General features: G+C 41.5%; 1 protein-coding gene across 1 annotated transcript; it reads left to right on the top strand.

Annotated features, from left to right (window-relative positions):
* The first annotated feature begins 524 nt into the window (after positions 1 to 524).
* LOC116386887 (uncharacterized protein C1orf232) lies at positions 525 to 5,123 on the top strand. Its single transcript, XM_031853471.1, has 4 exons — positions 525 to 830; positions 2,374 to 2,451; positions 2,661 to 2,767; positions 3,605 to 5,123. The coding sequence occupies exons 1-4, from the start codon at positions 750 to 752 to the stop codon at positions 3,966 to 3,968; spliced, it is 630 nt and encodes a 209-aa protein (XP_031709331.1). The 5' UTR covers positions 525 to 749; the 3' UTR covers positions 3,969 to 5,123.
* The last annotated feature ends 18,729 nt before the right edge of the window (positions 5,124 to 23,852 follow it).

Genomic DNA, 23,852 nt, shown 5'->3' with positions numbered 1-23,852 from the left:
AAAACGTTCTGTCTGCTGAGCTACATTATGAAGAGTTAACACCCCACTTTAATTGGAAACTGCTAATTTTTGAAGGAGGGTTTTTATCTCCAATTATGAGAAAACAACCTGCAAAAAGGAAGTGAAGCTGCTGCAGCATGAAAAAAACAAATCATCCAGATCTGAGCACAAACATGTCAATACTGTGCATGCGTTTGTGTGTGTTTGTGTGTGTGCGTGCATATGCATCAGGGTTACATGAGCCGGTCTACCAACACTGGCTGACAATGGACCTCTGGCTCTGGGAAAGAGACCCTCTGAAATATGCATGAGGAAATACACACCTGTTTCCAGGTAACCAAGGCAGGGATTCTGAACCGTGACACTGAAATTCACTGTGTGTGTGTGTGTGTGTGTGTGTGTGAGAGTGTGTGTGTACACACCTGCGTGGGCGCTTGCAGCACAGCTTCCTAGCTTTACCTGTTCAGACACTGTGGGGACGAAAGCAGCTGTCAACTCCATTTGCTTGACGAGACCGACACTATCAGAGCGGGAGAAACAACATGAAACAGTGCGGGCCTCGGTGCTGAACTGGTCCTCTGCACTGCTGCTGAGCTGCTGAGAACTTTTACGCATAGAAACAGGTCAAAGTCGGCCCAACTGAGACGAGCTGAGGCTGGACGCGGAGACTTGCCGGAGGGTGGACCACAGAGGCATAAAGAGGTCTTCACAGGTCTTGCCCTGCGTGTTGAGCATCTATTTGTGCAAGTATGAATCCGGTGTGGAAAGTCTATAAGAGCAAAGTGCTGAAGACTCTCAACCCTGAGTATGAGGAGGACACTCCTGAAGAGGTACACAATTTACAACTTTCTCCATCTCACTGATTCAAATGGATGTATTAAAGTGTCAGAAAGTTGACATGGCTGTTGGAAACAGAAGTCAGAGAGTCACCAGGTTTGGTTTGCTGATCGTGTTTTATTCATCACAGGGTCAGACGAGCTTGCTAGACTGTTTTGTTTTACGTGCAAAGGGAACTTTAATGCAGAAGTTAGGCCCACATACTTCCTCTTGTGTATTTTGGCTATTTTGACTGAATTATTAACTGATCGAATTGTTTCCAGTGTCAAAGGTTAAACCAGTAGCAGATGTATTAACAGCCTCAATAAAGCAGTTTGTAACTGAAGTATTTTACATCAAGGCAACATTACAAGGCATGTGATCAGTGGTGGAAAATATCTCAGTATCACATTTCATTATAGCATTTTTAGGTAGTATTTCCATTTTATGTTACTTGCTATGTTACTTCTGCCCCGCTACACTATAGTACACTATATTTACATGTTACTTTTCAGATTACAATTTTATAACGATGAGATTATAAAACATTTTTGAAGATTAAACCAGTGGTCACCGATCTTTTTGGCTGGCCCTGCACACACGTTCTGCTGTAACCTTAACAGATGACTGTATAGTTGCTCAAGGTAAAAGTTAATCTTTCACATAAAAAAGAGGCAATTCTTGAAAATCAGTTTTTCTTCTTTCATAAATCATCTCACAACCTCCCAGATTTATTTTGCACGCCTTCAATTGGGAACCACTGGACACCAAACTGTACATAAAGTGATTAAAAGTAGCTCCACCTCCTCCAGCTACATTAGTAACAGTAATTTTTCTCAATTAAGTGTTTCAACACAAGACTTTTACTTTTAATGGAATATTTAACATTGTTGTACTTGTACTTTAACTTCAGTCTCTGACTCCACTTCTTCTTCTACTACCATTGCTTTACACGGCCTCATTGCGACACCTGTACTCCATCCAAGGTTTGGTACCAACGGAAGAGACACAGTGTTGCGTTTACCCGGATCTCTGGAGGACCCAGAAACTCGATCCTGCACGGGAGCTGAACAAACGGATTAGTTGGCATTCCACCGACTGACTGACATGGGCGGGGGGGCTCAGGGTGTACTCAGACCAGCCAGCCGACAGCTTCAAACTGTGGTCTCTCGCAATGCCAGGGCATCTATAGGGACGACAGGGAACACTGTGTGTGTTTGGAGAGATAGTTTCCATTTGGAGGGATGTGCAGAGTGCTATTTGTGTCGACATTGCTCCATGCACACTTGTGAAATATGACACAGCTAAAGTGTATCGCCATGATCTCAAAACATACACTGGTGTGGAAATACTATTTAAAAGTGGTCTCTGCCTTCTATATTTGTGATGAACATTTCTTGATGTGCGCTTTTAGGTCTTGTTCTGGGTTTTCTACAGGTTGTAGTATCCACATTTTGCACTAGATGGTGCACAAATCCTGTGCATCTGTATTCGCATCAGGACGTTGCTGCGTGGACAGGTACATCCATTTTGTCTTGTATTTTCTGCCATTTGCAGGTCACAGAGGTGGAGAATGATGTGAGTCCCGTGCAGGAGGATGAGGGGCCCAACGCTGTATCCCAGCTGGCCAAGAAAGTAAGTAAACAAATACAGTTTAGAATCATATAACTGTTAAATGTATTACACATCCTCAGTGTTGTGTCAGTAAAGAGGAATATCATAATAAGTGGATGAAAAATCATTAAAGTATCAGAAGACCATTGTTCGACTGATCCTCTGAAACCACCTAAATGTATACCCACTTTGACCTTTGACCCCACCTGTGTGGTTGGTTGTGTGTCCAGATGCAGGGGGCCGGGACTAAAAGCTGGAACAGACTATCATCTCTCTTCAACAAAGAAGATGAACACCAGCTTCTAGAGGAGACTGAGAGCCCGCCAGTCGCCGACCAGTGAGTTGAAATCTTTCTCTTTTGTTGACATCTGTCCTCTTTCTCCCCGGACGGATGTCATTCTCACACCTTGTACCATCTGTGGGGTTTGTGTCGGTGAAACAGGGCTGGTTTGTTGGGTATTTTTATAGTTTCTTGTAGCCTACTTAGCTCACTGACAAACTGAATGACAAAAAAGGAAATTATAACAAAATCTAACTAAAACTATGAATGTAAGCTTTGATTAGATGCAACCCTGGGCTAAATTTGGTTAGAACATCAAAGTTTTACAGACTTCTAGGTTTACTTTTTCCTGAACAGCATTTACTGTAAATTACCACATTTAAAGCAGTAGTTTTGGAAAATATCCGATTATTTTCTCTCCTGCCATCAGTTAAATGAGAAGATAGTTACCAGTCTCTGTCACCTAAATATAAAGCTGCAGTCAGGTTAGCTTAGCTTAGCATAAAGACTGGAAACAGGGGGGAAGTGCTAGCCTGGCAGTCCAAAAGTAACAAAATCCAACCACCAGCACCTCTAAATCTCACCGATTTTGCTACTTTGGACAAAACCAGGCTAGCTGTTTCCCCCAGTTTGCAGTCTTCATGCTAAGCTAAGCTAACTGGGCTCTGGCTGTATCTTCTTGCGGACAACTAACTCACCAAAAGAAAGTGCATAAGTGTATTTCCCCAAAAGTCAATCTGCAGTAAACCTTATTTTTGACCAATTTATCTTTGTTTTTTTCTGTATCAGCCATTATAATGAGTAGAAAACTAGAATAAAATGTAAAATCAGAAAACATTTAGTTGACAATGTTGATTGTGTGTTTCACCCCACTACTTTTATCTTAATCCTCAGTCCACTTGCAATAAAGCCGGAGGAGCCTCCTCGTCCCACTAAGCGCACAGCAATCTGGGACAGCTTTGCGGCCAACTGGGCTGCCAAGAAGCAGACAGAAGCTGCAGCTGCTGCTGCTGCTGCTGCTGCTGCAGCAAACGAGGCAGCAGCGGGTCAGGGTGAGGAGGGGGTGACAGAGGCCGGAGGGGAGGAGAGCCAGGGTGGGCAGATCCCTCAGGAAGAGGAGAGTGAAGGAGGAGGAGGACGGAGCAGCAACAACAGCTTCTCCAAATACGTCGCTCTGGGAGGAGGGAGCGAGGACACGTCCTTCAAGTGGAACTTTGTCACCAGCAAGCTGGCAGAGCTGAAGACAAAGAGCAACTAGTAGCTGCTCGTGATGAAGGAATCTGGAGAGTATAAACAATATGATGAAGAGGTTGGGTGAAGGAAGTTTATGGAGGAGGCTATATTAAACACAGGATGTCCTGTAACTGAACTGTACAGCTATTGTAGAAGTCCCCTTTTATCTGAATCTAAATGTCCTTTTACATCCACGTCACAATAAACAAAAAAAAGTTAGAATAAAGCAGGTTTTAAACCTTTACTTTACCCTTTTTTAGGCCCACATACTCCCACCACACAAATAGAGAACAGATTAGAAATATGTTTTGTATTTAATCTTTAAAAGAAAGGACGAATTACAATATGACCTGAAGATACTCTGGAATATACTAATAGATACTTCTACGATACTTTTACAGTATAACATGAGTTTACTCCACAACAGGGGACTTCTACAATTACTTGTACTGAAAGAGAGTTACGCTAATTGATGAAATTCTTTATTACTTACAGATGAGGTGGGTGTACGACACATAGCTGCCTGCAGAGCTAACATTTGTCTCTTTCCCAGCTCGAGACGCAGCTGCTGACAGTGTAACATGTGATCATTAAGGTTCAGGTAAATACAACTGATGTATCCGCTGTTGAATCTGTTACATAGGCTGCACAATACAGCCCTTTCTTGGGGTTGCATGGTGATATCTTCTTTCCCAAAGTGCCTTAAACCACAAAAAGGGCCCTTCATACCTGTCAGCAAACTTGATCTAATCTATAGTTTAGCAAAAACTGGATTAAGAGATTAAAGGCAGTAATAACTGGATTAGTTGAGGATTATCTCACTTAACCTGCTCAGAGGGCAGAGGATTTCAGTGTAGAGATTTGGCAGAGCGATGTGATTATTACATAATATTAGCATTTGTAAACCACCTTTTCTCTCCTCGGACATCAGGGAGGGCAAATGTGCTGCACAATTATATGACATGTGTGAAATGTGAATGTGTGTGTGTGGTGAGATAATGTCAGGTGCACTGACTTGATGACTTAAACTGACTTTAATTTTCTGTTTGTGACTGAGGCTGTGCAAAGCGTGCGTTGTTAACATTCCTAATGTTGTGACATGAAAGAACATGGCATTTAAATATTATTTTATCTCAGATTTAGTGTTTTTGTCTTGTATGTTTTAATCTGTTGTTTTGTTTTTCTGGTATGCTATAATAAAAGACTACTGCACTAAAGGTTCTGACAAAGCATGAATGAGTAAATGTAATTTTCTATCTTTCTTTCTTTCTTCTTCCTTTTGTCACTTTACTCTCGTTTATTTTTCTAAGAAGACAAGCTGAAACAGGCCTAAAAAGCAAAGGAAAAAAAGCAGTATTAAGAATTATGACTGCTAATGTTCACCCTACAACAACAACAATAGTGACACAGTCACTGCATTTTAAAGGTTTCATTGTAAAATGTTTGCTTTTCTCCTTGACATATTTTAAAACCATTTATTTCTTCAAAAGCCTAACTCTTGTTTTCAAAAGGCCTTTAAATGCGTATCATGAGTCACAAATCGCATGATGAGTAAACAGCGGATCATATTACTTTCTAATTATTGGTTTGGGGTATTTCATATTTTTTCCAACAATAGGACATAAAAAATATTTGAAATAAATAATATCATAAAAATAAACAGTTGCATGTAACGCACTCCATATTTTCAGTTTTTTTCTTTTTCTTTTGTCAAAAGCCTCTGATGGACAGAGAGGTTTCACCTGTGCTGATTGACGCGTCAGGCTCTGAAGGAGGACAGGTGGAGGGGAGCGAGAAACCAGCTTCCTGCAAACACAAAGTCATTTTGTGTTGTTTTAGAGCTTAGTTGGTTTTAGTTTGAGTTTGAGGTTCTTGGTTCACACAAAACAAGGGTTTTGTTTTGTGTTAGTTTTGAGGGGTAAAGTCCTTTCCTTTGCTTTGGCCTGTGCCTCCATTTGCCTTTTTTTCTGAGGTGTCTCTTTAATCCAAAATTTAAATGCGACAAAATCAACAGAAAATCCAGAGCATGATTTAAATCTGCGTTCAGTCCAATGCTCCTCTAACCAGCAGGGGGCTCCCTTTACCTTCTGAATGTAAAACATGCGTCTGCTCTATTTTCTATCTTGTTATACTGCCTGTCTCGCCATCACATACTGACGAAAGCCATCCTTTATGATCGAGCCAACAATATGATCATATGCTCTGTCAATAATACACCGATCTCTCTTTTCCTTCACCTCCTTTATTTCCTTTTGTTCCCTGATCTACACCCATTTCCTCTCCTACTGTGCCATGTTTCCTCAGATACAACACTGTTTCCTTTTCAATTTAGGGGCCTTTGTTGAAATTTCCATTTTAAATTTGACAGTACGCCCAAATAAAAGGCAAAGATTACGTGAGCAAATGCACCCAAAGCTCGGGTTCATGTTCATGCTGTTCATGTTTTTTTTTAGCTGACCTGCCTCCATTATTTCCATGTGCTTCCAGTGTCTGTCAGATTTCAGGGCTGTCATCGTGTATCCTGTGAGTCTCAGTAGTTTCATCCAGACTTCCACAGTTGTCAGTCTCAGTTTGACTCAGAACAGATCTCCCCCTATTCACAACTGTTGTTGGATATATTTATGTAACTCACCCAGTTTCTGTCTCAGAGACCATACAACAAGCCCAGGAGGTGAATCTATTCCACAAAAGCTGATTTTAATCATGAGAGTGGCTTGTTTGGGTGAAGGCTGATGCATGCTGCTGACTATTTGATGCTTGTGTGCAGTTCTTAGGCCCGTGTCGAAGTTTTATTACACCAACTCTCAGTGGAAATGGGGTGTGTGGAGCATGAAAGCATCAACAGAAGCGTTATGGTTGTCAGTTTGTGCAGGGGGTGACTGGTGGATGGGAAGTCTGTCGTGTCTTTAAAAGCAGCTTCTCAGATGCCGTACTTGTACTATAGGTTTTCGTGGTAAATTGTAAATATAAAGTAAACAGGTATCATAGGAGTATGATAAACCGGAGATCTCCTTTAAAAACTTAGAACTCTAAATTATCTGTGATTTCATAACTACGAGCACCCGTTTCAGTTCCCAATACAGCCATTTAATTCATAGAAATATCACTTTGTACACCTTTTAAAGAGCAGCTTATACAATTATTGCCTTTGTGCCACAATTACAACAGAATATAAAGTTTGATCTCAAGTGTCAATAAATGCAGTTTTCTGCATGGAGATTAACATTCATATTTTATGGTTGTGATCAGGGTGCCTAATAATAACTTCTAACTGTTTCACATTGATCAACTGTGACAAAGTAAATGTTGCATAGCCTAGTCTTCAAAGAGCATTTTAAAAACCACTTAACTGGGGTCATATTTTTTGTAGTGTGCTCCCTCATTAAAGGGCCACTAATACAGGTGTTTTCACTTAACCTGCCTGATTAGACCTCATCTCAGGACTCTGTGAAGCTGTGCTTGATCAGCGTCTAAGTCAAGGTGCAGTCAGACTGAAATGTACTCATGCGGTGTGGTCAACAGCACCGGAGACAGGAAATAGCATGGGTAGGTTTGTAAACATAACCTGCAGGAGCTAGGATAGCAGGCTAACAGCAGCAGTCCACAAAGTTATAAATAACAGTGTTTTATCAGGGCGTTGTTTCTAGAAGATACAAAACAACAGCCAAGGTGTTTTGTCCTTAACTGGCCAAGAAAGTCAGCCGACCCCAGTTCAACTGAGCATGTATTTCACCTGCTGAACGAAAGGGAAAGGTTCCTCAAAACAAGCAGGATATAAAGATGCTAGTGCTACAGAACTACCAGAGCAGTTTGACACCAAATATTAAGAGTATTAATACAGCAAACAACTATTTGCTATGTAAAGATATAGTGAAGTAATGTCTGACGGAAATTTTCTCGCTCGGTGTGGCCAACATGATTTCCCCGAAATATGTGAAATGACCCACGGCCTCTTAACAGCGCATTACTTTAGGTTTACGCAACAAAACTAACATTAAATATAAGCAATCAAACCACTGAGGAAAAACGACATGGTAAGATAAATAAAATGTGTAAACACTTCATGACCCCAACGTCACTTCACAATAACTCAACAAGCCTTTAGGACACAAAAACCGGTATTAAACACCAGTCTCCTGGTTGAAAGTCTTGTGTGTGCGCCACCATCAGTCCTTAATACATCCAACTCTCTCATGCTCACACACTACCCCAGACGTGTCAGCTATCATTTGTCTTTTCAAACAGTACGTCACCCTGTCTCACTGATCCAGTGGCCTTTGCCATTTGACTCACTTTTGGCTCTCAGTGTAGCACAAACACTTCCCCACCCCCCCTCCTACACGGAAAAAAGACTCACAGTACTTTCTTTTTTTTCTTTCCGCTGATGAACAAGGATGACTAAACCGCTTCGCACCTTGCCCTGGGCTCTCTGTTGCACACACTGTAATTACTTCAAACAAAAGCAGCCCACAACGCCGTGTGAGCCTGAGTCTAATTGTTGCACATAGCCCACAATGCTTTTCTTTCACTCTGCTTGCTCAGATGGATAGGAGATGGTAAATAGAAGATAACAAGTTTAATCTGTTGGTGTCCATAATTGTCTTTTGTGGTGAGATTGTCTTTGTAATAATGATTATATATGGCAATACATCAATCGTGGCAACAGGTTAAAGCTACGAAGGCGTAGTGGCTCTGATTAGAGCTTTTAAAGCTTTTTCAAGCTAAGTGCATAACTTTAGACAAGCTAAATACACAAGAAAATTAAAATTAGATTTGTATTATACATAGATGCTTTCTGAGGGAAATTTGGTTATCCACAAAACTCATTTCTTTGTTACTGAAATAAAGAAAGAGAAAACATCACATGAGGTCAGCGGGACCATTTTAGAGACATAGTGCAGAATGGTAAATTTGGGTCAAACTACCATGTGATTATGCTGTAAGTTGAAGTGGTATTTCCAGCGTCTGTTCCTTTGTGACTCCTCTTGGCTAACTCAAGTCGTAAGTCATGCAGCCAAAGTGACAGGCCAGGTTTTGGGAAAGTTTGTCTTCAAGATTACAGCTCAAGCTCTTGCAGTTTGGCCCTGAGGTTCTGTCTTTTTGTGTGAAATCTGAGATCAGAAGTGCAGTCGGCGAGAAGATTTACAGGTGAAGTTATGGAAAACTTCAAACGTCACACACACATTTATTACATAAACGCCCTCACAGACAGACAGACATGTCTGGTAGCACTCAGGTGTGACGACTGTGTCTCAACAGACACGGTGAGTCACACACTTGCGGGTGCAGAGATGTACACACAAACACGCTGTCTGAGGATTTTCTGAAACTTACCTACAACTGCCACACCTGCTTGAAGCAAGAATGTGGCAACTAGTCTGTGGTATGCGCAGACACACACACAAACATATAAAATCTAAGAAAAAAGTCTAGCGAAGGACTGTAATGTCATTGTGTTGTCTCCCCTGCAGCACATTAGATTTGACATTAAATGTCTATGGCGGTGCAAAGAGCTGACTTTTAAAGAGGTAAGCCCTTTTTAGACTCCCAAGGAGTTCTGTTCCTAACCGGCCAAGTAAGTTATCTGACCTCTGTCCAACTGAACATGTATTTCACCTGCCGAAGACAGGCACTGATACACTGGGAATTTGATTTACCTTAAAAAAACTTTAGCCACTGAGTTACAGACGTCTCTTTCCCAGTGTAAGTCTTTTTCGGCCCAATAACATCACGTGACAAACCCAGAAGTTGGAATTCCTCCGTTCGACCACTATGTAAAATTCACTTCAGAGCCTCGGAGCCTGGCGCTCTTCCTGGGGGCTTGAGTAATAAACCAACAAGGACAAGGTAGAAAAAGACTGCTGGCTAAGAACACATAGATATAAACTCTTACAAAAACTGCCTTTTCAAATGTTTTATGAGGAAATAAATGTGTCCAGTGTCAATTAGAGTCTATGTGTTTTGGTGAGTAGCAGTGAACGTGACAAAGGGCTGCTTTAACGCGGCCCCCTGGACTAACCGTGCGATAGTATTATCTCTTATTTGATTTTTATTCAAATATTTAGCTCAACATCATTAACAGTGCTACATGCATCCTTTTAAAGCAAAATGTGTTTGTGGTGTAAACCATCATTTGTAGTAGATTTAATTTGACCACACATTATGAAACACCAATGGAGGCTGCTAATCTCTTCTCTAATAGCTGTTCTTGTTTACAGTAAATAAACTAATGTCCCAAAAGTAACATGGTCGTATTAGACTGACTGGAGGTGTCAGAACTACAGTTGCTGCACAAAGGTCATATTTTCCGGCGGAGGAGTGTGAGAGTTTAGCGGTAACTTTGCACCAGACGACACTCTGATCATTTTATCAGCCAGAAGCAGGACGTACCCCAAACAAACATGGAGCCAAAGCAGTCGTCAGTGTTAATCTCCAGTGTTTGCAGTGTGTCTGCAGAGATAAGGAGGCAGCTTGATTTATTTTTATTTTTTTTCAAAGTAAGTTCACTCTCTACTGGGTTATTATGACCTCTGTCTTGCAGCCTGTTACCTTGTTAATCCTCAAGAGATAACGTGCGGCTCCCTGTTCGAAGTGTGGTTTGGTTTTGGTTTGATTTAATGAAATGGTTGTCACTTAATGCTAAGAAACGGAAGGATTAATCCTCAAAACTGTTCATATTTTGAAGTTCCGGAGCTTAAAATGGTCATAACGACAACATAGAATGATGCTTAATGAGTCATTTTGAAGAGAAAAATCTTATGAAACTCACACAAAATATGAATAAAATCAATCTTTTTTTTCTCTTTTTAAAAAGAAGAGTGATGGTGTTATTTAATTGGCATGGCTCTGTCGTGACTCTGAAAGGTTTTACGGTGTTTTAGTGGAGAATGGAGACAGCGAGGTGAATTATTCAAAGACCCACAATCCTCAGTCCCTCACCTTGAGTTAAGGAGGTTCTCACAGGACGTTTCATCGCTCTAATCTGCATGCTCAATCTCAGTTTTGTAATCTCGTGGCTCTTTAGCAACGGATTTGGGACCCCCTTTGAAAAGAAAACCTGCCTCCTATATATTTCCCATATATTTCCCAGCAGAGGGGTAATCTCTCTGCTAAGCCACCCCCTCTGGACACACCGCAACCCACCAAAAACACAAATACACACACACAGGCACAGGCACGCAAACACAAAAACACACACACACCCTGCCACCCATCATCAATCTACATCTCTGTTGAAATCTGATCACCCATCTCCACATGTCTCTGTCTGCTGTAAATAGATTGATTTTTCTTCAGCTTTTGACGCTCTAACAAGAGCTCAGGTCTTAACGGATGACCACAAGTCAATACATTTTCAGTCCACAAGTGTTTCTTTTTACTCAGTTCATGTTAGTATATGTTGGTTGTATTGATCATTTCCACATAACAGGGGCGACCTACCAAGAGCGGCGCTGAGAGCTGTAGAACATGAGCCTTGGTATTTCCATGCATGACATAGAAAATATAACTGAGCAGCTGAGATGTTTCTGACTCCGAAATTATAGTTTGTGGAGTTATTTTTAAGGGAGCGATATGCCAGAGGGTTACAGTCCTTCATCAATCATACTGCTTCCCAAAGCTGGGCTCTCAGGCTGCTGCTGAGGGTGTCTTGGTCACTATAATAAAAGTGCTTGCGTGTGTGTGAAATCTTTATCTTGTATATTTGGGTATTGTGGTTGCTGGAATGCTAATCGATTCTTTAGCCTTCCACACGATCTCTGTCAGGCTCAAGTTACTGTTGCTACAGCTGTTAAGGGTCGTTGTTCTTTGCTTTTTCTCCCGACCTGTAGCTACAGCCTCTAAGCCTAAACACACACACACCCACACACACACACACACGCACACACAAACACACACATAGACACGTAGAGCTCACCGTGAGAACTGACCGACTCCAGCAAGACATTGAGAAGCTATTCAGAAAATGTATCTGAATTTGAGGATGATGGAGATAAGAACTCCCGTCTCATGTACTGTATTCATACATTAATGAGTTTCATATATAAAGTGTATGAAGAATCTCTGTGATCCAGTAAGGTGTCACAGTACTAGAAGTAGAAGTACTAAGTCAAAGATAACCGGGTTTGCTCTTTATGTCTATGGTTGTTCGTCGGTTTGTTGACGGACGTGATATTCCAGGAACTGGAGGGAATTTCTTCAAATTTGGCACAAACTTCCACCTGGACTCAGGGATGATCTGATTCGATTTTGGAGTTCAAAGGTCAAGGTCACATCAGCCTTAAGGCAGTTCTTCAAAATTGGCACAAAGATTTTGGTGGTCAAAAGTCACTGTGACTTCACAAAACATGCTTTTGGCCATAGCTCAAGAATTCTAATGCTAATTAGGGCAATTTCACATAAATGTCAAATAGGATAAAATTATGTTAAAATTAAGTGGTGAAGTTTTGGAGAGACATGGATGTGAACTGCGATATGATGTGTTGGAGGAGGGATACACGTGTGCTTAAGACAACGTGATTGTCCAACAGCAAACTATTCAATAATGAAGCAGAGATTTACAGGCAGAGGTGTTAAAGGAATAGTTTGACATTTTGGGAAAACAATCTTCTTATCTAACTTCCGGAAATATAAACAACGTATTTTCCAAAATGTCAACTATGCCTTTGAGGGTTTAAACGTTTCTCTCAAGCTCCCTTTTTTTATTCTTCACGCGACGACTTCTGTCACTTTTCTTGTGTATAAATGTGTATTTTTTAATTCAGGTTATATAAAGAAAAAGAACGTTATAAAGAAGGATATTTGCAGGGTTTTTCCACCGTACAGCCCCCATACTCCACAGACTGATCATGCATCCATGCCCAGCCAGTCGAGCCTGCAGGAACCAGTGGCCCGTAACATAACTAGCCAAGTCGGAAATTACTCATTGATGCACAGCTGGAGACCTCGCTGGCCCTGTTTCTCATCATGTATGATCAGTGCAGGTATGGAGACGTGCAGGGTTGGAGCGTAACAGGGTAGACATCTATTCACAGCTATACAAGCTCAAATGGCTCGCCTTACACCCTTCTCTTCCTCCTCTCCTGCAGGAGCCATGCACACCTCCATCGAGCCTGTCATCACGATGTCATTAAAGCCCCTCCGTCTCTCCTTCGGCAGGTCGTTCTTTCGCTTTTCCTTCCCAACACAAATTCCTCCCTTCCTCTGCACGCTGCTTCTCTTAGGAGTCGTCGTGCTTCTGTTCATCTCTATTTCTGACATGGGAATCTGCGGTGTCACAGCCTGGCCGTAGAGGAGGTGGGGTGAGGGGACGCGGCGGAGTGGACGGTGTCACTTGATAAGGAGTTGATGGAGGCCGTCAGGAGGTATAGAGCTATTGTGGGACAAGGCTATTGTGGGGAGTTGGCATTTATGAGGACTTGTTTGTGTGGACGTAAAACAACTACATGATGTATGCGTTTGAAATGAATGTTAAAACTGAATTAAAAGTGATCATGCACAAGTCATACACCCTGCAGAGGAGTGAACGTCTGGTGGTGGGACCAAAGTAAATAAGTGAAATAAAAACAGGAAATATTTCTACTGAATTATTCTTATAACTCAGAACTTTAGCTTGGATTTAGTTATAATTCTTTCAGTCAAACAATCAATCAAATGCAGCCGTCTTGCATTTGGTCTAAGACTCAAATATTTCTTATTGTCATTGTATAATTCAGTATTGCACAGTAAGGAGTAGTTGTAGCCCCCTCCACGCTACACACAGAAAATGTATGGACAAGTATTCAACATATTTAAATTTGAATAGAACATAAATAGGAAAATATGAAATGAAATGGAACAAACTATATAAACATAGCACTAAAGGAAGCAAACTAAAAAGTAAACAAAATGTGTACAGTTACAAATATACATACATACGAAAAATGATATACAATATGTGTAATATATCATATTTTGATGTGTTATAGCTCCTCATCACAGCTGTCTGGCCTGTCTGCGCAGATGGTGAAAACCTTTTGGAGACTCATGGGAGATTACAGCGGCCCTAATCCTTTCATTCATCTCTGGAAATCTTGAATGGAGTGACTAATTGTTCCTTTGGAGGACCTCAGCACCTGTGTGAGTGACACACTAATTGGCATCAGTCACGCCTCAAATCCGGTTGAGGAGACAACACCGTCACAGTCGCCAGGGTTTAGGTGTCAGATAAAGACAGGGCGTCGGGTTTTGGACAATTCAATTGAGATTCAGCTGTGGCCTTCACTCACGCAGTTTGAAGATGTTACAGAGCTTCATGTGTCACCTGGGGCACGTTAAAGCAAAATGCTTTAAGGAGTGATGAAAATGTTTATTCTTTTTCTTTTGTGTGATTTCTTCTGCTTGTTTCAGTTAAAGTTGAACATCACAGCCAAAGTGTGATTTTTGACCACAATGTGATTCACACCACTGTTAATGACTAAAGTTTGCTTTAGTGCTAAAAAAAAAACCAGCACTTGGTTCACAGCTCATCCAGGAATAGATCTACTGCGCAAGGCTGCAGAGTTTGCTTTAACCTCTCAGCTTCTCTGCCTACAGTGAATAAGTCATCACCAAAATGGAAACTTGTCTTTACATAACTCAAATATTCTGCAGTATGTTACGTCATGGAGCTACATTCCTCCCTGGACTTTGCACAGTTATTCAGGATCTTGGCAATAAGGAGCTCATGCTGATGGACTGAAGACTGTAATTAGAGGAAACAGACTGTATTAGACCACATTAGGCTTCACTGGGTCAACAGGCAGTTCACATGTCATTTGCTGACCGATAATTTGTTTTCAAGTGTCTCATCTGTCGGTTTTGATCAGCATTGTGGGTAGTTACCTTCGGATATGATTACTTCAGTGAGTTTATTCTTGCATTTAATATTCCTCGCTTATTGTCCTCTTAAACAATGCGGTAGATTGTTGTCATTTTTCTAAAATGTAAAGCAAAGGTATTGCTTTGCTTTTACATCAAGAGAATCTTCTTTGTAACATTTTACATCAGTGTTTTTATAAAGGGCAGTGGATGTGCAAGATGCTATTCTTATATTTGTTTTTCCACTTTCACTGCTTTCAAAAAGAAATAATTAAAGTACTGATACTGCAAAAGAAAATAAGTAAGTCATAAAAAGTGATGTGTTTAGATATTTAAGTGCAAATAAGCAATCAAACAAATGAGACAGAATTATGGTTATGGTGGGAAGAGTTAGTTAAAATCAAGGATTGAAAAACAAGCAAAAAACAGTAAAAACTAACACTGCTTGACAGCTGTTCTCCTGTACGATACAATTAGACCCCACAGAGGATAATATGTCAGGTGGGGATCCTCTGTGGGTTTTTTTTTGGGCTGTCATTGGCCGAATCCTCAAGGGAGGTCCTGCCCAGCATGGCGCCGTGGTGATGGGCCTTCCCTCTCCTTGGCAACCAGACTGGGGTTAAATTAGGAAAGGCTAACCTCAGAAATGTGGCGGGGACGAGGGCGAGGTCAGACGTTCCCGTCTGCTTTGATGATGGCGGAGGTTGGAGAGAGCAGCAGACAGACGCTCTTCATCAGGAGCCTGACGCGCCCTTAGAGGACGGATCAAGTGCTGATGGTTCCTATACTGTTGTGTGCACGTGGAGATCAAGCTAATTCATGCAGCACCCTTCATTTTCGTGTGTCCTGTGCAAACGGTTTACAACATTTGTTTCCCTAACCTCTCCACTCCACAGCTTGAACCCCGGCTCTGTGAGAATGCATGGGGTAGTAAATTGTCCCCTGCAGCAGTTTATACTACGCATGTAGCCATCAAGAGCATATTTAGGATCTTTCACATGTTCTTGTTTTAAAACCAATCAGCTAGAAACATTAAAAAGTCAGCGAGAGACTTGACTTTTTACAGCCAAGCTACGGAGTTAGCGTTTAGCTGATAAAGTCATGTTGTCATTTCAGAAGACTTAATCAACAGTTGCCGGCCAGCAATGAGAAACTTTCTTTTGTTTACTTCTGTGTGAAATATAAGATCTGTTGTTTGAAGAATGACTAAGTATGACTACTGGGATTTGCCTTTGTTAGAATTGTAAACTGCTCGTGTGCCATATGAGAACGAAAAGCTTGACAAGCGTGACTGGAGTAACAAAGGGGAGTGGGGTTGAGCTAACGGTCACCTGGAGAGACGTAAAGAGCAGACAGTGATTTACTCTCCACTCCCGTCTCCTGGTGTCTGCCCCTGCTCAGGCTGCAGAGCTTCTCTCTCTGCAGCCTGAAGGTTACAGTCTGAGCCTGGACTCAGTCGGTCTACGCTGTAGCTGAGCTCAAAATGTGTGCTGTAAAAAAAACGTTTTGGCATAAAAATGGCATGAAATATGTCCAGCATTACCTGATTTGAAGTTTTCCAAAATAGAGCAGTTCAACATTTGTGGACATATTTGTGTTTTGTAAAAACATACTTTTATTTTTGGCTCTGTAACTCCGCAAATGCATTCAAACTGCATTGTGAGAGTTGTAGGATTGAGTGTTTTTGGAACCTGACCCATTGGGATTGTACCAGCACCTGTTGAAGTGAAGTATACCTGCATATATTATAACAAATGATTGCCACTTCCTCTGAAATCCATGCAAAAAAATCGATATTGTTGACCCGAAGATAACTGCGTGGTTTGAGGATTTCACCGTCACTGAAGGCTTGTGTGAGGAGGAGGAGGTGCTGAGGGAGAAGCTGCGGATGATTTGATTTTTTAAACATACATTTTCCCAAACTAATTTTTACTGGCTGTGGAACACATCAAAGCTACCATCTAAAAAGGAAAAAAGGCCTGTCATTGGTTGCACCCAGGCCACATTGTGAACATATGGTCCCCCGGAGACACTTTTACGCTGTTTGGTGAAAACATCAAGACCTGAGAGTGAAAGAGAGTAAACGAAAACCATAGGGGTGCAATAAAGTGACTAATAAAGAGACTGTATCGAGGTGTTATGAACTCTGTGCCCTCGCGGGAGTCGAGTATCGGCGCCGGAGAAGTCTAGATGTTTTCATGGATACAGTCGGGGAACCAGGGCCAGCTGTCGACCTGATGTTTTCCTGTTCCCACATGACTGGGAATATAGATCTGACTATGTGATTAAGCTGCTTTCTCACTACCCAGTGGCCTAAAATGCTTTCACAGCGAAGACCACACTGGAGAATGTTGCTGTAAAAGATAAATGATGGATTTGGATACAAAATGGATTGAAATTATAATAATTTTCAATGCAATACTTTGACAAGAGTGGAAAACACTCATTTTTGCAAATCTGCACACACCCATATTTTGGGACTGTCTTAGGGTGGCATGTCGGGGCGGTAATAATAGAGTCTGTCTGCACTGTAACAGCAAGTTCACAAGTTTGATTTGCCCATCAACAGCTGTTCGGTCATCAAGTCTTGCACGACTCCTGCCTGCTCACACAGCTATCAGGCGGTGTTTGCATCGTAATGCACCACATGCAGATTTTAGAAAGTCGCCCCAAAATCAAACTGGGTCGTTGTTGAAGATACTGAACTCTCTTAAAATGAATTACAGTAATGACTGGTGAGACACCAGAGCACTTCAGATCAAATTAGATGTTGCGCAATCCTGCAGCTAAAATACTGGTTTGCAACCAAAATAAAGTTGACTTTGATCGCTGCTTGCCGCCCTGTTCCACCAACATCATCATCAAACTGGCCAAAGATGTCATGTGGCTGACTGTGGATTTTTGATTTTGCTCCATAGTTTTATTATAAACCTGTTTACTGCTTGTTATGTGGAGCATCTGCTCTCAAAGAGACTTTCAAACTTCTCCAGCTAGCGTGGGTGAATTTTAATTAATAAACCTGTAACCACTAAGAACATGTTGGTATTCAAGTTGCCATTTTTGGCAGCATGAAAAACATTTAATTTAACTTTTTTTTGTTGTTTACTGCCAAAAGTTTATTCCTTTAGTCTTTTGAATAGTGACTAGCTTGTATTTTGTTTTAGCAGAAAACTGGCAATGTACATCATAAAACAGGAGATAACGGTGTGCAAATCTATTATGTATCTCTCTAACTTCTATAACATTCTTCAAAGCACAACTAAAACCATCCACCACAAAATCTTCTCTAATTTGTTTGTTGAATTCTTCTCATTCTTCTCACCAGATGCGAAGGAGTAAGTAGGGCGTTACACCAACACCAAATATCGGTTAAATACTGTATACTCTGCAGTGAAAATATTCCTCTCTCTCAGAGCAACATGTGCAGTAAACCCTGCTAATCTGCACTCCTAGCAGGTGAAAACAAACACGGAGGGATATTTGCTGCTCGTATTTGGCCCGGTGCTGCTGAACTCTCGACCACACAGCCTGAAACCCAAACTATCCAAAACACTGGACTTGTCTGTCACAACAAAGGAAATGAATTTCTCTCTTTCCCGCCAAAACAAATAAAAGTGTCCCGTTAACTTGCTATACAATAGTGGCTGCCCAAAATATGGTAATGGCTTTTTATGTTCACAATAAGGAAGAGCACTGAGATCTAGTCTTACTCGTGGCATGTGACATGTTTAGCATCACAGCTGGGAGACAGGACATTGTGTTCAGACAAGAAAAAGAATATCAAGAAATCATATTGCAGTAAAATAGTTAGTTTGATTATTCTTACTCTAGAAACCTCATTTGGATTCAAATATAATATCTAATATATCAAATCTGACATTACTGCTGCAGGCAAACATACTGCTCTTTGGTTAATGGTTTTAAGTTATGCACATTTTAACACATGTTTCTGAGTAGCTGTATAGTTAATATAGTATTCACATTTTTGAAGAACTGAAATGTATTTCCAGACAATAAATCGCTTTTCTGGTTCAAACGTCTGAGAGATTCAGAGTCACAACAACTTATCTCAGATATAGAATATGTCGTGTTTTATTTTCAATATGTAATCATGTTTTGGTCGTTAGGTCAAGACACAGACAGATTATTAAAACCAAAGATAGGTGAGCAAGAGGAGAACACATTCAAACAAAGAAGGAACATGATTTAGAATTTTCAGCTACCTGAAGAGAAAAAGACTATTTCTGACAGTCTAATCTATTTCTTTGAATATTTTCTGGGAGAAAGAAAGTTCCAGAAAGAGACAATTATTCAGTTTTTCTGCTGACAAGTAATGAAGCCTGTCAGAGATTAGCTGGCTGTTAGCAACTAGAAGTATCGTAGGAGATAGCTTTGTGTTTCACTGTCAATCAGGGTGGAAAACTACGGGAATAAAAGCCCAGTCTCTGTATTCATACCAGCGTAGATTCCTGCACGAGGCAGCAATGGTTAAAGTAAACTATTTAACTATAACACCTAAACCAGGAAGCTGTCAATAGCTGGAATACCCCCCGAATGAAAACTGTTCAACATTCAGTTTCGGTTCAGCCCAACTGCAGTCGATCCTTGCCCTTGTTCTACATTGAGGGGTCAACTGACCTCACGAAGAAGAAAACACATAAAACTCTTGTGTCCTCTTTGTGTAAGTTTCAGTTGGGGCTGAACCCGAGCCCCTCCGGCAGTCCTGCCGTTGTTCTGCTGTAGTCTTTCCTGACTTCTGACGGATATTTGAAGAGGGTCCGTGGCTCCTGGTCAGGTTTCCCACAGGTCCGAGGCTCAGCACATCTCCCCGACCCCCCGGGAAGCAGAGGTCGCGCATGAGAGAAGGGGGAATGAAAAGGGCCACTCCTCCTGATTTATGACCTGGCGCAGCCATAGGATACCTGTGGAGGTACACCAAATCAGATTCCCCCAGCACCTCCTGCCAACGTTGGTTTAAGATTTCAGACATTTAGAGGGGGGAGCTCGGCATTTCAGAGTCAAAAGGAGCAGTAGCTGAAACTGCTTTGTGGTGTGTCCGGACAATAAGCAGGTACAACACAGTTATCTTTTTCTGTTGACTGATTCTCTACCCAGATGTTAGCCAGCTGTTGGATTTTGGAACACCGTTACATAACTGATACGTCTGCTGCTGTTTTGGATCATTCCAGTCATTCTTTGGACTCACTCGTGAGGATTTTATTTTGGTGTCTCGGTCGTGAGTCTGCGACTGTATCAAATCAAACTGTGGGCTCACGTTCTGGTGCCCTCTTCCACTCTTGATTTATAACTCAAGTTCCAAAACTACATACTAGGGCTGTCATTTCAAATTTCGAAAAAATGCAAAATCGACATGGTTATTTGATCGGTTTCTTTTGAACACAACTCATGTAGCTTTATGCGGAACTTAGTCGTAGCATGGTTGGTTTTCTTCACTCTTGTGCCGACAGACATGAATCAAACAAGGACTTTTTGAATGAAGCTTTAACTTAAAGGCAAATTATAAAGGACTTACTGTTTGTAAACACAACATTCAAAGTTGTGCCCTCACTCGCAGCATCACATACGGCAGCGAAAGTGAAAGCCAACCCTAGATTCTTCAATTTTTTGGAACGAGCTTTGACCTCTTGACGTTCCGCCTTGTTTTTTTTTGCGTTTTTTCGGCACAGTGTCTGGCATTGTGGTAGCTTTCTTGTGTGTGCATACTTGCGCATGCTTTGGGGCTTTACACCCGACACCCGGAAAACGTCCCAAACACAGTAAAATAATCAGAAAATAAGTAAATGCACATAGAGGGCACAGTCTGTGCAGATACAGACACCGCCACACACTTCCAGTGGGTCATAAGTGATGATTAAGAGGGATTATTTCTGGACAGTATACCTTTAACAAAGGGAAAACAAATGTTCTATACTTATTTGCCCTCTGCACCATTCTTACATTTTTCCAGCTCTGAGTTAGTCAAGTTTCTCTTTTGTATTGCAACGAGCCCGTCAACGGCACATCCAAAAATCCAGCTAATTTATAAGGCAAACTGACATCTTTGAGGATAATTCAGTCTCCCGGTGTTTGGGGACTACATGCTAAAAACTGGGACACAGCTCTCTCGTCCTCACCACTAACTTAATTTCCAGACCACCACTGCTTCTACAACGTCGCCATGCTTGTAGCATTTTGATGTCTCTAGCACATCACTGATGGAAATGTGCCTTGGCAACAGCTGCTAATTGGCTTATCGTGTTTTATTCTTGTACAGGCAGATCATACAGACCTTTGTGCTAGTTGTGTGTGACCAGCCTCTCTCTCCCTGAGTCATGAACCCAGCTTCTCTCAAGCGTAGACATCCACAGTCTGCTGAAGCTGCTGGCACAGAAGAACTAGGCCAGATTTGACACACTTCACAACCCAGGCTAACCCTGACACACATTACTGCTTCTCAGAGCTCAGAGGAAGAAAAATGCTACAAATGCATCACAGTTTGAGGCCACTCGGACACAAAGTGATAATATTTGACCAGAGTTGTTGTCAAACAGCTGGAATAGAGGTTCTTAGCCCAGAAGAAGCACATTGTATGTCTGCCTCTGCGACGTGACACTGAAAAAGTCTTGTTGTGACAGTTGCTAGAAGCGTTGAAGACCACAGTGAGGTTAACACTCCAGGCATGAAGGGAATCGCATTTTCATTTGTTGCCCTATAAGTCTGTTATACTTTTGAGGCAGTAAGGAAACAAAATGGCAGTTTAACTTCTTAACATTTGGGGATTATTATACATTTGCAAAGTTTCAAGAGATGCTTGATTCGGGTAAAACTCCAAACCAGTTTATGATGTCATAATTGGGTCAGATCTTTACTGGACAGGATTTGCTAGTGGGCAAAAGTGTAAACCAGGAGGTGTTTGGACCCCCTGTGGTGATTGTTTTATGTGAGTGGAAAACCACATCAGCAGCATGAAAGCCTGGAGTGGTGGTGGATCGCTGCCAGTTCTTCATCCACTTTGCAAACCTGGCATTATCTGCGAGCACGGCAAAACTCTCGAACAGGTACACCATCTTGAATTTGCCACAAAAAAACACTTAACCAAACTAAACCACGTCAACCCTGTAAGAATAGAATCTGAATTGTCCTCTACTCTACCAGTTGTTGTCGATTTATTTCCAGGAAGACTGAGAAAGAAAGGCCAAACCCAAAACATGACCATATGTTTAAACCTTGTCCTATGAACCCAAAACAGGATGTCACAGCAGGACCTCCGGTCAGAGTAACTGACATAGACACAGGCACATAGGAGGGCTATTGTTTTCTTCTGCTTTGGGAAAGACAGAAAGAGGGAAAGGGAATTGTGGTTAAGGGATGGAGAAATTGGATGTGCGCGTTTATGTGTGTAGTTACACTGAAGTGTTGCTGTGAGAGACTTAAGGACTTTAGAGTTATCTGAAGAAACAAACCAGCTCGCAAAACTTTGTTCAGTGTCTGCAAAACAGAGCCCTGGGAATGTGTCAGACGATTGTATCCTTAAATGTCCTCAAACCATGTTGGGCCTCTTTAAAGGGAAAGTACTTCCTAAAATAGAAATCATATTTTGTTTTCTTTGTGAATTTGAGGTCTCTATTAAAGCTCAAACGTCATCTTCTGACAAACCTCGTAACTGCTCCATGGACAGTGAATAATAGATCAACTTCCAGCCGGACAGCACACAAGGTGATTTTATTGTGATGTGGAGACCTTTTGTATTTCACATTATGCAATACCTTCATGTAATAATAAAGCTCATTATGATAGCTTAAAGTAACAGTTTTGACATAATGGGAAGTTTGCTTGTTTGCTTTCTTTATCACAGCTGAGAGGATTGATGCCAACGGTAAATACCAAGCTGGACTAAAGGCACCTGTAAGGTCATCTCTACAAAAATGACAATAAGAGTTATGTGCCGGACAATTTCTTGGCTGGGACCAGCAGCCTATAATTTCCAGAACTTTTCATTGGTTGTCTCCATGGCAGTAAAAGTAAAATCGCCATTTTTACACTTGGAGACACTTTGGCAAACCAGATATAACGTGTTACTTAGTGCCCTTTAGGTGCTGTGGGTTTTGAAACCTTCATCCAGTGTTTTGTTTTCAGCTAACCGGCTGATGGCTGTAGCTAGTTATCTGTCATACACTAGAATGGTATCAATCTTGTCTCTCAGCTATAAAGCATTTTAAGAATAAAGCTAGAGTCAGCGATTAGCCTAGCTTAGCAGCAGTACTGGAAATAGCTAGCCTGGCTCTCCAAAGTATAGAAATCTGCCTTTCAGCAAATCTAAAACTCACTTATTTACGAAATATAGCTTGTTTGATTCATCTGTACACAAACAGAAATCGAAATATGACAAGTTGTGTTTTTTTATGGGGAATTGTGTGCTGTAACTATTTCTTGGTGAACAGAGGCAGCACTGGTAGGTTCGCTGTTTTCCCTGATTCCAGTCTTCATGCTAAGCTAAACTAAGCTAATTGCCTATGGCTCTAGCTCAATACTTGATGGACAGATGTGAGAATGGCATCGATCTTCTAATTGAACCGTTGGCACGAGAGTGATCACGCATAGTTCCCAAAATGACAATAAATGGACCAACTCTAAAAAATGTCATCTGATATTTTCACTTCAGCATTAAAGCTTGTGACAGGGGAGACCTGTGCACATAAAAAAAACAAAAAAAAACCTCTAGATTTCTTTCCCCTTGAGACTTGAATACATTGTGAACTGGTGCGTGCAGAAACAAAAGCTGAGTCAGCGGGTCTAAGAAGGAGAGAAGAGACAAAGGCAGAGTGTCAGGAAGAGTCTACAGGCAGGGTGGAGGTCGGCTCTCGGACGGCGTAGACATAGCATCAGGCCACACAGAGGCCTTCTTGTCTATAAACACAACCTGTTGCAACTCACTCAAGAGCATACCATGCAGGGAATGCTAAAAGGATTAGCGCGTAGCCACTTGAGATAATGTGAAGAATGAGACGTGATGTGGTGGAGGGAGGCCACAGAGAGTCAAGGATGAGACAGCGTCACAACACTGACTCAGTCA

The sequence above is a fragment of the Anarrhichthys ocellatus genome, unplaced genomic scaffold (assembly GCF_004355925.1).
Source record: "Anarrhichthys ocellatus isolate YVR2014 unplaced genomic scaffold, GSC_Weel_1.0 scaffold13, whole genome shotgun sequence".
Taxonomy (NCBI): domain Eukaryota; kingdom Metazoa; phylum Chordata; class Actinopteri; order Perciformes; family Anarhichadidae; genus Anarrhichthys; species Anarrhichthys ocellatus.
Note: the sequence above shows the minus strand (reverse complement) of the source record. Positions and strands in the feature narration are given on the sequence as shown.